The sequence below is a fragment of the Elephas maximus genome, chromosome 4, assembly GCF_024166365.1.
Source record: "Elephas maximus indicus isolate mEleMax1 chromosome 4, mEleMax1 primary haplotype, whole genome shotgun sequence".
Classification (NCBI taxonomy): domain Eukaryota; kingdom Metazoa; phylum Chordata; class Mammalia; order Proboscidea; family Elephantidae; genus Elephas; species Elephas maximus.
In genome coordinates, this window is record NC_064822.1 from 160465062 (window position 1) to 160479979 (window position 14918).

Consider the following 14918-nt stretch of genomic DNA (forward strand, 5'->3'; position numbering starts at 1 on the left):
ATGGGAACACACCCAGCGGCACCTTGGAAGAAAGGCCAGACGATCTGCTTCTGAAAGATCACAGCCTTATGAAACCTGTGGAGTGCAGTTCTACCCTGCAACACATGGGGTTGCCATGAGTAGGAATCGACTTGATGGCAACTGCCTTTTGTTTGATTTTTGCCTTTAGCAAAGCGTTTTTGAATGCTCCAGCCTTGTCATCTTTGTTGCTAGATATAAAGGAAAAAATCTGTTTAGTCTGCTTTTGAGTACAATTGTTAACAACCCAAGGCAGTATTGCTCTCCTCAGGGACATGTGTGAACAATGTTTGGTAGTCACAATGACTGGAAAAGTCTACTGGCATTTAGCAGGTAGGAGTCAGGGATGCTAAACACCCTGCAGCACTCAGTAGAGTTCTACCCAAAATAGAATTTAAAAAGAGGCTTCAAGTCATCTTATGAATACAACAGAGTATACTGCACTGGTTTTGTTATTGATATATTTTTACTTTCTAGGTCTTAATAAACATATAAAAATTCTGCAACATAGGAGACCACAAAAATTATTTACCTTGAGTGTCTCTGTAATCTCCAGAGTCTTCTAAGAGATTCTTCAAATAATCTAGGGGGGGAAAAAATATATATATAGAGAGAGAGAGAGAGACATATATATATCCCCCACGTGTCTGTCAGTTTGTCAGACCGTGGGGGCTTGCGTGTTGCTGTGATGCTGGAAGCTATGCCACCAGTATTCAGATACCAGCAGGGTCACCCATGGAGGACAGATTTCAGCTGAGCTTCCAGAATAAGATAGACTAGGAACAAGGATCCAGCAGTCTACTTCTGAAAAGCATTAGCCAGTGAAAACCTTACGAATAGCAGCAAAACATTGTCTGATACAGTGCCAGAAGATAAGCCTCCCAGGTTGGAAGGCACTCAAAAGACAACTGGGAAAGACCTGCCTCCTCAAAGTAGAGTCAACCTTAATGATGTGGATGGAGTAAAGCTTTCAGGACCTTCATTTGCTGATGTGGCGCGACTCAAAATGAGAAGCAACAGCTGCAAACATCCATTAATAATCGGAACCTGGAAAGTATGAAACATGAATCTAGGAAAATTGGAAATCATCAAAAATGAAATGGAACACATAAACATCGATATCCTAGGTGTTAGTGAGCTGAAATGGACTGGTATTGGCCATTTTGAATTGGACAATCATATAGTCTACTATGCCTGGAATGACAACTTGAAGAGGAATGGTGTTGCATTCATTGTCAAAAAGGATGTTCCAAGATCTATCCTGAAGTACAGCACTGTCAGTGATAGGATAATATCCATACGCCTACAAGGACGACCAGTTAATATGACTATTATTCAAATTTACACACCAAACACTAAGGCCAAAGATGAAGAAATTAAAGATTTTTATCAGCTTCTGCAGTCTGAAATTGATCGAAAATGCAGTCAGGATGCATTGATAATTACTGGTGATTGGAATTCGAAAGCTGGAAACAAAGAAAAAGGATTAGTAGTTGGAAAATGTGGCCTTGGTGATAGAAACAATGCCAGAGATCGGATGATACAATTTTGCAAGACCAACGACTTCTTCATTGCAAATACTTTCTTTCACCAACATAAACAGCGACTATACACATGCACCTCGCCAGAGAGAACACACAGGAATCAAATTCACTCATCTGTGGAAAGAGACAATGGAAAAGCTAAGTATCATCAGTCAGAAGGCCATGCGCCAACTGTGGAACAGACCATCAGTTGCTCATATCCAAGTTCAAGCTGAAACTGAAAAAATCAGAGCGAGTCCACGAGAGCCAAAATATGATTGAGTATATTCCACCTGAATTTAGAGACCATCTCAAGAACAGATTTGATGCAGTGAACACGAGTGACTGAAGACCAGACGCGTTGTACAAGGACATCATATATGAAGAAAGCAAGAGGTCACTGAAAAGACAGGAAAGAAAGAAAAGACCAAGATGGATATCAGAGGAGACTCTGAAACTTGCTTTCGAATGTCGAGTAGCTAAAGCAAAAGGAAGAATTGATGAAGGAAAAGAACTGAAGATTTCAAAGGGCAGCTAGAGAAGACCAAGTAAAGTATTATAATGACATGTTCAAAGAGCTGGAGATAGAAAATCAAAAGGGAAGAACACGCTCGGCATTTCTCAAGCTGAAAGAACTGAAGAAAAAATTCAAGCCTCGAGTTGCAATAGTGAAGGATTCCAAGGCGAAAATATTAAACGATGCAGGAAGCATCAAAAGAAGACGGAAGGAATACAGAGTCATTATACCAAAAAGAATTCGTTGATATTCAACCCTTTCAAGAGGTGGCATATGATCAGGAACCGATGGTTGGTACTGAAGGAAAGAAGTCCAAGCTGCTCTGAAGGCATTGGCGAAAAACAAGGCTTCAGGAATTAATGGAATATCAATTGAGATGTTTCAATAAACAGATGCAGCGCTGGAGGTGCTCACTCGCCTATGCCAAGAAATATGGAAGACAGCTTCCTGGCCAACTGACTGGAAGAGATTCGTGTTTTTGCCTATTCCCAAAAAAGGTGATCCAACCAAATGTGGAAATTATAGAACAATATCATTAATACCACACACAAGCAAAATTTTGCTGAAGATCATTTAAAAATGGCTGCAGCAGTATGTTGACGGGGAACTGCCAGAAATTCAGGCCAGTTTCAGAAGAGGACATGATGTCAGATGGATCCTGGCTGAAAGCAGAGAATACCAGAAGGATGTTTACCTGTGTTTTATTGACTATGCAAAGGCATTCGACCGTGTGGATCGTAACAAATTGTGGATAATATTGCAAAGCATGGGAATTCCAGAACACTTAATTGTGCTCATGAGGAACCTGTACATAGATTAGGAGGCAGCTGTTTGGACAGAACAAGGGGAAACGGAATGGTTTAAAGTCAGGAAAGGTGTGCATTAGGGTTGTATCCTTTTATCATACCTATTCAATCTGCATGCTGAGCAAATAATACGAGAAGCTAGACTATATAAAGAACAGGGCGTCAGGACTGGAGGAAGACTCATTAACAACCTGCGTTATGCAGATGATACAACCTTGCTTGCTGAAAGTGAAAAGGACTTGAAGCACTTACTAATGAAGATCAAAGACCACAGCCTTAAGTATGGATTGCACCTCAACATAAAGAAAACAAAAATCCTCACAACTGGACCAATGAGCAACATCATGATAAATGGAGAAAAGATGGAAGTTGTTGAGGATTTCATTTTACTTGTATCTACAATCAACACCCACGGAAGCAGGAGTCAAGAAATCAAAAGACAGATGGCATTGGATAAATCTGCTGCAAAGGACCTCTTTAAAAGTGTTGAAAAGCAGGGATGTCACCTTGAAGACTAAGGTGTGCCTGACCCAAGCCATGGTATTTTCAATCGCATCATATGCATGTGAAAGCTGGACAATGAATAAGGAAGATCGAAGAAGAACTGACGCCTTTGAATTGTGGTGTTGGTGAAGAATATTGAACATACCATGGACTGCCAAAAGAACGAACAAATCTGTCTTAGAAGAAGTACAACCAGAATGCTCTTTAGAAGCAAGGATGGCAAGGCTGCGTTTTACATAGTTTGGACATGTTGTCACAAAAGATCAGTCCCTGGAGATGTATATCATGCTTGGCAAAACACAGGATCAGTGGAAAAGAGGAAGATCCTCAACAAGGTAGACTGACACAGCGGCTGCAACAATGAGCTCAAGCATAGCAACGACTGCAAAGATACAGCAGGACCCAACAGTGTGTTCCTCTGTTGTACATGGTGTCATTATGAGTCAGAACCGACTACACAGCACCTAACAACTATATATATATATATATATATATATATATATATATATACATATATACACAGACAGTACTTAGTACAATAAAGCTGTCTGACTGGAAGAGATCCATATTTGTGCCCATTTCAAAGAAAGGGGACCCAACAGAATGCAGAAATTATCAAACCATATCATTAATATTGCAAGCAAGTAAAATTTTGCTGAAGATAATTTTAAATGGTTGCAGCAGTACAGCAACAAGGAACTGCCAGAAATTCAGGCCAGATTCAGAAGAGGAATCAGAACGAGGGATATCACTGCTGATGCCAGATGGAACTTGGCTGAAAGCAAATATCAGAATACCAGAATACCAGAAAGATGTTTACCTGTGTTTTATTAACTATGTAAAGGCATTTGACTAAGTGGATCTTAACAAATTACAAATAACACTGTGAAGAATGGGAATTCCAGAACATTTAATTGTGCTCATGAGGAACCTGTATATAGAGCAAGAGGCAGTCATTCAAACAGAACAAGGGGATACTGTGTGGCATAAAATCAGGAAAGGTGTGTGTCAGGGTTGTATCCCTTCATCATACTTATTCAATCTGTATGCTGAGCAAATAATCCAAGAAGCTGAACTATATGAAGAATTAGGCATCAAGATTTGAGGAAGACTTATTAACAATCTGCAATATGCAGATGACAAAACCTTGCTTGTTGTAAGTGAAGAAGAATTGAAGAATTTACTGATGAAGATCAAAGACTACAGCTGTTAGTATGGATTACACTTCAACATAAACAAAAATTCTCATAACTGGACCAATAAACAACATCATGATAAACAGAGCAAAGACTGAAGTTGTCAAGGATTTCATTTTACTTGGATCCACAATAATACCCACGGAAGCACCAGTCAAGAAATCAAACAACAACTAGATGGTACCTGGCTACCACCACCAACTGCTCTGACAGGGATCACAACAGAGGGTCCCGGACAGAGCTGGAGAAAAATGTAGAACAAAATTGAAACTCACACAAAAAAAAAAACCAGACTTACTGGTCTGACAGAGCCTGGAGAAACTCCAAAACTATGGTCCCCAGACACTCTTTTAACTCAGTACTAAAGTCACTCCTGAAATTTCCCCTTCAGCCAAAGATTAGACAGGAAACCCTGGTGATGTACTGGTTAAGAGCTACAGCAGCTAACCAAAAGGTCAGCAGTTTAAATCCACCAGGCGTTCCTTGGACATTTTATGGGGCAGTTTTACTGTGTCCTATAGGTTCACTATGAGTTGGAATCACAACTCTATGACAATGGGTTATAAACCAAACAATAACATACATAATTCAACCATGTATATGAGACTAAATGGGCACACCACCCCGAGGGCAAGGACAAAAAGGCAGGAAGGGACAGGAAGGCTGGACAAATGGAAGTGGGGAACCCAAGGTCAAGAATAAGAGAGTGTTAACATGTCGTGGGGTTGGTAACCAATGTCACAAAAAGTATGTGTATTAATTGTTTAATGAGAAACGAATTTGCTCTATAAACTTTCACCTAAAGCACAATTTTAAAAAAAGGAAAGAAAAGAAATCAAACGTCATATTGCATTAGGCAAATCTGCTGCAAGAGACCTCTTTAAAGTGTTAAAAAGCAAAGATGTCACTTTGAGGGCTAAGGTGCGCCTGGCCCAAGTCATGGTATTTTCAATTGCCTCATATACATCATATACATGTGCAAGCTGGACAATGAATAAGGAAGACTGAAGAAGAACTGATGCCTTTGAATTATGGTATTGTTGAAGAATACTGGATATACCATGGACTGCCAGAAGAAAGAACAAATCTGTCTTGGAAGAAGTACAGCCAGAATGCTCCTTAGAAGTGAGGATGGTTAAGACTTTGTCTCATGTACTTTGGACATGTTATCAGAAGGGACCAGTCCCTGAAGAAGGACATCATGCTTGGTAAAGGAGACGGTCAGAGAATGAGAGGAAGACCCTCAGCAAAATGGACTGACACATTGGCTGCAACAATGGGCTCAAGCATAACAACAATTGTGAGGATGGCGCAGGATCAGGCAGTGTTTCGTTCTGTTGTACATAGGGTCACTATGAGTCAGAACTGACTTAATATCACCTAACAACAACAACAACAAGAATTGAATTTTGCCCCCCAAAAAGATACGTTGAAGTCCTGTCTGCCAATACCTATGAATATAACCAATTTAAAATAGGTTCTTTGCAGATATAATCAAGTTAAGATAGTGTCATTAGGGTGAGCCCTAATCCAATATAACTGATGTCTTTATAAGAAGCATAGAGGCATAGGCACAGACACACAAGAAGAATGCCATGTGACAATGGAGGCAGAGATGGAAGTGACTTGTCTATAAATCAAGAAACACTAAGGATTGCCAGCAACATCAGAAGCTAAGAGAAAGGCACAGAACAGATTCTCCAATACCTTGATTTTGGACTCCTAGACTCCAGAACTATGAGAGAATAAATTTCTGTTAAGTCACACAGTTTCTGGTACTTTGTTATGGCAGCTGTAGGAAACTATTAAAAGCATTGGGCCAAAAACATTTATCTTTCTTTTTCAATACTTTAGTCAGTCTTGTTAGTTTATAGAGGCTAGTTCAATGTGTGCTAACTTTCTAAAGATGCAAGAGAATAAAGCCCTGCAATCAGTGTGAAATCGGGACACAGAATCAGAGCTGGAAAAAGCCTTAGCAGTCACAGCAGTCATTTTAGAGAGGAGGAATCAGATTACTGGTCTCATCCAAGTTACACAACCTCTTTGTGGTGGAGCCAGGACGGGAATCCACGTCTCCTGATGCCCAGTCCAGCTGCTTTGCGCCAACACATGTGAAACACCTTAATCCTGAGATTAGGCATAGGCTTGGTACAAAATTCTAAGGCATTAGTAGATTGGATGCGTAAAGAGACTCTTAGATTTGCTATCGCTAACAATGCCCAGAGTACCAGAGGAACTCAATACATGTATCTAGACCAGTAACCCTCAAAAGGGTATGAATTTGTCTCTCAGGGGACATTTGGCAGCTGGAGCTCTGTTGGTGCAGTGGTTAACAGCTTGGCTGCTAACCGGAAGGTCGGTAGTTCAAATCCACCAGCTGCTCCTTGGAAACCCTATGGGGCAGTTCTACTGCGTCCTATAGAATTGCTATGAGTTGGAATTGACTTGATGGTAATGGATTTGGTTGGTTTTGGGAGACATTTTGGTTGTTACAACTAGGGGTAAGGGGTGCTACTGGCACTAGTGGTTAGAGGCCAGGGATGCTGCCAAACGTCCTACAGTGCCCAGGGAAGCCCTGACAAGGAATTATCTGACCTAAAATGTCAACAGAACTGAGGTTGAGAAACACTGGTCTAGATGAAGGTGGCCTGTAAATAAACAATGTAGTATATAGTGCTTCTTGCAATATGAAAAACAAACCCTGAGATACTAGGCTATATTTAATGAATCTTTAACACCAAGGAATGTCATGATTTCAAGGCAAAACTTCCTTCTCTGTTGAGAAATGCTGGATGGCTTCCCATTGCTTACCAAATTAATAAAATCCCCTACCCTGGCATTTAAAGCTTCCCACTACATGGTCCCTATCTACTTCTGATTTTCTCTCTTAGTGCTGCCTAACACACACGCTTCTTACTAAAGTCGATTCTACACAGTTCCTTCAAAACTTCCTATGTGCTTCCTGCCTGAATATCTTTTGCCCCAAATATTCCTTTCTTCTGAAATCCCTTTCTCTGTCTCTGCATATAAGAATTCTACTCATATTCTCCAAGGCTCATCTCCAATTCCTTCTCTCCTACAAAATTTTCCATATAAAAGGTACATTTTCTCCCACTACATTATCATTATCTTCCATGAATAACACATTACATGGCAGTTACTCATTTTATGCCTTCTATCATTTTCTTTAATGAGCCCTGGTGGTGCAGTGATCACAGCCCTCGGCTAACACCTGAAAGGTCAGTGGTTTGAACCGACCAACCATTCCATGAGAAAAAGATGTAGCAGTCTAATTCCATAAAGAGTACAGCCTTGGAAACACTGTGGGGCAGTTCTACCCTGTCCTATAGGTTCACTATGCGTAGGAATCAACTTGACAGCAACAAGTACCATTTTCTTTATCAGACTCAAAGCTCCCTACGGGAAAGACCCATGCTTGATTCACCTTTTTGTCTCACATAGAACTTAGCAAGGGGCTTAAAACACAAAGGGATATAAATATTTAATAACTAAAAAAAAAAAATTATTTTTGGACACAAGTGTGCCTTACCAAAACAAAAAACCAAACCCAGTGCCATTGAGTTGATTCCAACTCACGGCAACTCTATAGGACAGAGTAAAACTGGCCCACAGAGTTTCCAAGGAGCACCTGGTAGATTCGAACTGTTGACCCTTTGGTTAGCAGCCGTGGCACTTAGCCACTACGCCACCAGGGTTTCCTTAGTTTAGGTAAAAGACAGTAAATGCTTAAATCAACCATAATGTCTGGGAGGATGAGAAAACCAGAGGATGAAAGGCATGCTAAGAGACTGAATGCATTTTCATCAGACCCAGTGCCCTTTTAGCAGTATCATGGAACAGATATAACTTCATCCCCTGGATTTAAGGAGTCACGCTCAAAGGCACAAAGGGAAACTTGAATGTTGGTGCAAACTTTTCAAACTTAATAGACGACATACACGCATAACTGCTGAAACTTCTTACATCTTTCAGACAGTCAACCAAGAACCCGTGTGAGTCTAGACATGCACATTATAAACATCATGCACTGGCACCAAGCCATGGTAAGATATTGGGTATGACCACATTAAGCTTCCCTGAACCATAGCATAGTTTTATCTTGCCAGAGCCGTCCCTATAATTTAGATCTTAACGTAATGTGAATTCATAAACTGAACAGCACACTTTTAATCAAATAGGTAAGAAAAAAAAATGCATTTACCTACCCAAGAGATGAAGAATTTCCTTAAACTCACTCTGATCCCACTCAGAATACACTGCATATATAGGCCATGTTCGGTGAGTTCAAATATTTAAACTTTCTATGGCTGGGAGTGATAGGGTTGGGGAGAAACACTTACTTATCACATTAGATTACCTGCTCTCAGTGCCTCAACTATCTCATTAATCAAAAGTAATTTTTCATATGCCTTTAGTCAGCTGAAGAGTGTAGAAAGGAAAGTATATCTACCTAAATATCATATTTATGGTAAGTTCCTCTTCTGTCTTCAATCCTTGTTCTTAGTGGAGAAGTAAATCCATGCAAACTGACATTTCTCTAAACCAAGAGCTCATCTAAGATGTCTGTATCAGGAGATCCTGACTTCAGACTCATTATGCTGAGCCTGATGAGCTTCTGGGTCGCATTTTCTTTGTTTGTACTCAAGCTCAGCCGCAGACCTGCCAAGCTGAACTTTCAAGAACAGACTGAAAATATCGGCTGAGTAGAAAACTCACCACTGTGATGTCCCAAAATAATGCTATTAGTCAAGAAGGTAGTAGAGTTAGGTTTACCCAACCTTTAAAACATCTATTGATCTTTAAAATGCAACTTCCCAGTCTATTTATCTATCTATCTTGTTTTTACAGCATCTTGTTACAATACAGGTAGTCCCCGACTTATGACATATTCAACTTACAATGAACCGTACTTGCGACCAACCTTTTTTTTTTTTAATATCTTATTGTTGGTGATATGTACTACATACAATACTGCGGCATGTAATGTTATCATTCTCATGCCAACCCCCGAAGACAAATAAAAAGCTTATAAAGATACTGATAATAAAAGGCAATAAACATGAAAACTAAAAAAAAAAAAAAAAAAAAAAGGTATTCAACTTATGTCAGAACCACCTTAAGACAGAGCCATGAGGAAGGAACCTCATCTTATACATCCTACACATCCTTTGGAGTTTACCTTTTCCGAAAAGGACAAGCCATGATCCCCTCAAGGAGTTAAGATATCACCCAGACTCTGACAGCAGTGTGATAAAAAGAGTGACTAATCACCCTGAGTCAGATGGGAAAAGCACGGAAACCACTAGCTGCCCCAGTGACTGTTTAACCAAGGTGAAACGCAGGAAAGCAGACCAGACAGACATGTTCACGCTGGTCACAGAGGATTACTATGTGTGCCAATCCCATCTGGGACCCAGTATTCTGAGGAGCTTTCGTAATACCCGTGAGAGGAGAGCAGTCATTTCAGTTTGCCATATTAGGCTGTAGTCTTCTACGGCTTTCCTGCTTTTGCCAAACCAAATTAAGTGTTTTTCAAAACCTCACCAGTAAAAATGCCTCAGATACTACTGAAGTTATTTATAACAAAGAAAAAAACCAAGGTTGGTGCAGTGTGAATGGGCACCACAAAATGTACTCTCTAGCCACCAGGTGGCATCATTGATTAATAAGTTAATTAACCAGCCTGTGCTCAACATCTCCCACCTTCATCACTACCATTGCCCAACAGTAACTGAACAAAACTAACCGAAAGCACCACGTACAACCTCTAGGGACAGGCAGGTTACCTTTCATCTCATATGTGAGGACCAGGATAAAGGATGATGGCCCAACAAGAGTCACTGTGGCAACGCTGCACTATTTGCATTCAACATCCAGTCAGATTCCTGGACTATGGGCTGAGAAAAGGTTGGCCGCCAACCATAGAAGAAGTGAGCATGTAGAAGGAATAACACTGCAAAGCCAAGTGTTTTGAATTTGAGGACATGTCTTCCTTTGCATCATCCAGGTTTCTTCTTTCCTCCATATATATGTAATGAGATCAACAACACATACAGAATTATGGGCTCCAGAGAAAACTATGCCTAGTCAATAAGACTGTTTTCTAAAGTTCGAGATTTTGAAGGAAGCAACTCCAAATTATTCGCACTTCTGAAATAAACTATGGATCATTTTTAAATACCAAAACCAAAGATCATGTTTCAAGTTCCAAGACAGACTGACACTGTCAAGGCAGTCTGGTGAACTGGTCAAGGGCCCTTGGCTGGAAGTCAAGAGGATAGAGATTCTCAGGCTGCCTGGCCCAACCATGTCTAGCAGAGGCACGTGACCTTGCCATGCCCTGGTGGCATTCTGTTTGTCAACACTGACTTCAGACATGCCCTATGGCATTTCTAAGGAGCCCTAGCAATGCAGTGGTTAAGTGCTCAGCTGCTAACTGAAAGGCCGATGGTTCAAACCCATCAGTCGCTCCGTAGGAAAAATACATGGCCAGTCTGCTTCTGTAAAGATTTACTGCCTTGGAAACCCTATGGGGCAATTCTACTCTGTCCGATGACAGGGTGACTATGAGTTGGAACTGACTTGATGGCTACAGATTTATAGCATTTCTGTGTGTCATTATCCTCATACGTAAAATAAATAGATTAAAAACTGCAGTGATTTTTGTCCTACAACATCATGAAACATATTCATATTTTTTAAATCCTAAAATAAATTATAGGAAATCTGGAAAATTAAGTAATGAAGAACACTCAAATAAACCATGAACAACACTGGTCTAAAATAACTATTACATTTTTAAAGTATTTTTTTAGGCTTTCACAAATGTTTAAATTTACTTTTAATAATATATAAGTTTTAGGCCTCGTCTAAAACATTTCAGTACAACCAGAATGCTCCTTAGATGCAAGGACGGTGAGACTGCATCTTACATACTTTGGACATGTTGTCAGGAGAGATCAATTCTTGGAGAAGGACATCATGCTTGGTAAAGTACAGGGTCAGCGGAAAACGGGAAGACCCTCAACGAGATGGACTGACGTTGGCTGCAACAACAGACTCAACCATAACAACCACTGTGAGCATGGTGAAGGACCGAAGAGTGTTTCCTTCTGTGAAACATAGGGTTGTTATCAAACCAACAAGACAGCACCTAACAACAACAACAACAAAACATTCCAGTAGTGGCTGCATAATATTTCATCATAAGGATATATTATATGATACTTAAATATTCTACTATTAGACTTTTAAGTCACTTCTAGTTTTGTTGAGTTTTATGTTGTTGTTGTTGGGTGTCATTGAGTTGATTCTGACTCATAGTGACCCTGTGTACAACTGAATGAAACACTGCCCCGATCCTGCACCATCCTCACAATCGTTGCTATGTTTGAGCTCACTATTGCAGCCACTGCGTCAATCCATCTTGTTGAGGGTCTTCTTCTTTTTTGCTGACTCTCTATTTCACCAAGCATGCTGTCCTTTTCCAGGGTCTAGTCCCTCCTGATAGCATGTCCAAAATATGTGAGTGAGATGAAGCCTTGTCATATTTGCTTCTAATGAGCATTCTGGCTCTACTTCTTCCAAATAAGATTTGTTTGTTCTTCTGGTAGTCCATAGTATATTCAAGATTTTTCACCAACACCATAATTCAAAGGCATCAATTCTTCTTTGGTCTTCCTTATTCATTGTCCAGTTTTCACATGCATATGAGGCGAATGGAACACACCATGGCTTGGGTCAAGGGCATTTTCGTCCTTAAAGTGACGTATTTGCTTTTTAATACTTTAAAGAGGTCTTTTGCAGCAGATTTACACAACGTAATATTTTCTCCTTTTATCGTGATCTTGCTTACTGGTCCAGTTATGATGATTTTTGTTTTCTTTATGTTGAGGTGTAATCCATACTGAAGGCTGTGGTCTTTGATCTTCATTAGTAAGTGCTTCAAGTCCTCTTCACTTTCAGCAAGCAAGGTTTTGTCATCGGCACACTGCAGGTTGTTAATGAGTCTTCCTCCAATCCTGATGCCTTATTCTTCTTCATATAGTCCAGTTTCTTGGATTATTTGCTCAGCATACAGATTGAGTAAGTATGTGAAAGAATACAACCCTGACGCACACCTTTCCTGACTTTAAACCACGCCGTATCCCACTGTTCTGTTCAAACAACTGCCTCTTGGTCGAAGTACAGGTTCGTCATGAGCACAATTAAGTGTTCTGGAACTCCCATTCTTTGAAATGTCACTCAAATTTGTTATGATCCACACAGTCAAATGCCTTGGCGTAGTCAATAAAACACAGGTAAACATACTTCTGGTATTTTATGCTTTTAGTCAGGAACCATCTAACACCAGCAATGATATCCCTCGTTCCATATCCTCTTCTCAATCTGGCTTGAATTTCTGGCAGTTTCCTGTTGATGTACTGCTATAGTCGCTTTTGAATTATCTTCAACAAATTATTATTTGCATATAATATTAATGATATTGTTCATTCTGCTGCATCTCCTTCATTTGGAATGGGTATAAATATGGATCTCTTCCTGTTGTTTGGCCAGCTAGCTGTCTTACAAATTTCTTGGCATAGACGAGTTAGCACTTCCAGCACTGCATTCCTTTGCTGAAACTTCTCAATTGTTATTCTGTAATTCCTGAAGCCTTGTTTTTCACCAATGCTTCCAGTGCAGCTTGGACCTCTGCCTTCAGTACCATCAATTCTTAATCATATGCTACCTCTTGAAATGGTTGAACATCGACCAATTCTTTTTGTACAGTGTCTGTATTCCTTCCATCTTCTTTTGATGCTTTCTGCATCGTTTATATTTTCCCAGTAGAAACCTGAATTTTTTCTTCAGTTCTTTCAGCTTGAGAAATGCCAAGCGTGTTCTTCCCTTTTGGTTTTCTATCTCCAGATCTTTGCACATTTAATTATAATACCTTACTTTGTCTTCTCGAGCTGCCCTTTGAAATCTTCTGTTCAGCTCTTTTACTTCATCATTTCTTCCTTTTAGTTTAGCTACTCTAAGTTCAAGAGCAACTTTCACAGTCTCTTCTGCCATCCATTTTGGTCTTTTCTTTCTTTCCTGTCTTTTTAATGACCTCTTGCTTTCTCCATTTATGTTGTCCTTTGTCATGGATTGAATTATGTACCCCCCAAAATGTGTGTATCAATTTGGCTGGGCCATGATTCCCAGTATTGTGTGGTTGTCGTCCATTTTGTGATTGTAATTTTACGTTAAAGAGGATTAGGGTGGGATTGTAACACCCTTACCCAGGTCACATCCCTGATGCAATATACAGGGAGTTTTTATTTATTTATTTTTTTCCCTAGGGTGTTGCCTGTACCACCTTTTCTCTCTCAAGAGATAAAAAGGAAAGGGAAGGAAGCAAGCAGGGGGACCTTATACCACCAAGAAAGCAATGCCAGGAGCAGAATGTGTCCTTTGGACCAGAGGTTCCTGAACAGAGAAGCTCCTCAACCAGGGGAAGATTGAGGACAAGAACTTTCCTCCAGAGTCGACAGAGAGAGAAAGCCTTCCCCTTGAGCTGATGCCCTGAATTGTTAAAGCCATCTGCCTGTGCTATTTCTGTTATAGTAGCACTAGATAACTAAAACATCCTTGATGTCATTCCACAACTCATCTGTTCTTTGGTCATTACTGCTCAAATCTATTCTTGAGATGTTCTCTAAATCAGGTGGGATACACTCAAGTTCATACTTTTGCTTTTGTGGACTTGTTCTAACTCCAACTTCAACTTGCTTATGAGCAACTGATGGTCTGTTTCACAGTTGGCACTGGCCTTGTTCTGACTGATGATATTGAGCTTTTCCATTGTCCCTTTCCATAGATGCAGTCGATTTGATTCTTGTGTATTCCATCTGGTAAGCTCCATGTGTACAGTCGCCATTTAGGTTGCTGAAAAAAGATACTTACAATGAAGTCGCTGGTCTTGCGAAATTCTATCATGCGATCTCCAGAGTCGCTTCTTTCACCAAGGCCGTATTTCCCAACTACCAATCCTTCTTGTTTCCAACTTTCACGTTCCAATCACCGGTAATTATCAATGGATCTTGACTGCATATTTGATCAATTTCAGACTGCAGAAGTTGGTAAAAATCTTTAATTTCTTCATCTTTGGCTTTACTGGTTAGTGTGTAAATTTGAATAACAGTCATATTAAGTGGTCTTCCTTGTAGGCGTATGGATATTATCCTATCACTGACAGTGTTGTACTTCAGGATAGATCTTGAAATGTTCTTTTTGATGGTGAATGCAACACCATTCCTCTTCAATTTGTCATTCCCGGCATAGCAGACCATATGATTGACTGATT

General features: G+C 40.1%; 1 protein-coding gene across 1 annotated transcript in view; it reads right to left on the reverse strand.

The window, feature by feature from the left end:
* Nucleotides 1-14918, reverse strand: part of FGD6 (FYVE, RhoGEF and PH domain containing 6) — a 142580-nt gene that overhangs the window by 34634 nt on the left and 93028 nt on the right. The window contains exon 9 of the mRNA XM_049884083.1: nucleotides 551-601. Coding sequence (XP_049740040.1) covers nucleotides 551-601 — 51 coding nt within the window. The remainder of the gene's footprint in view (nucleotides 1-550; nucleotides 602-14918) is intronic.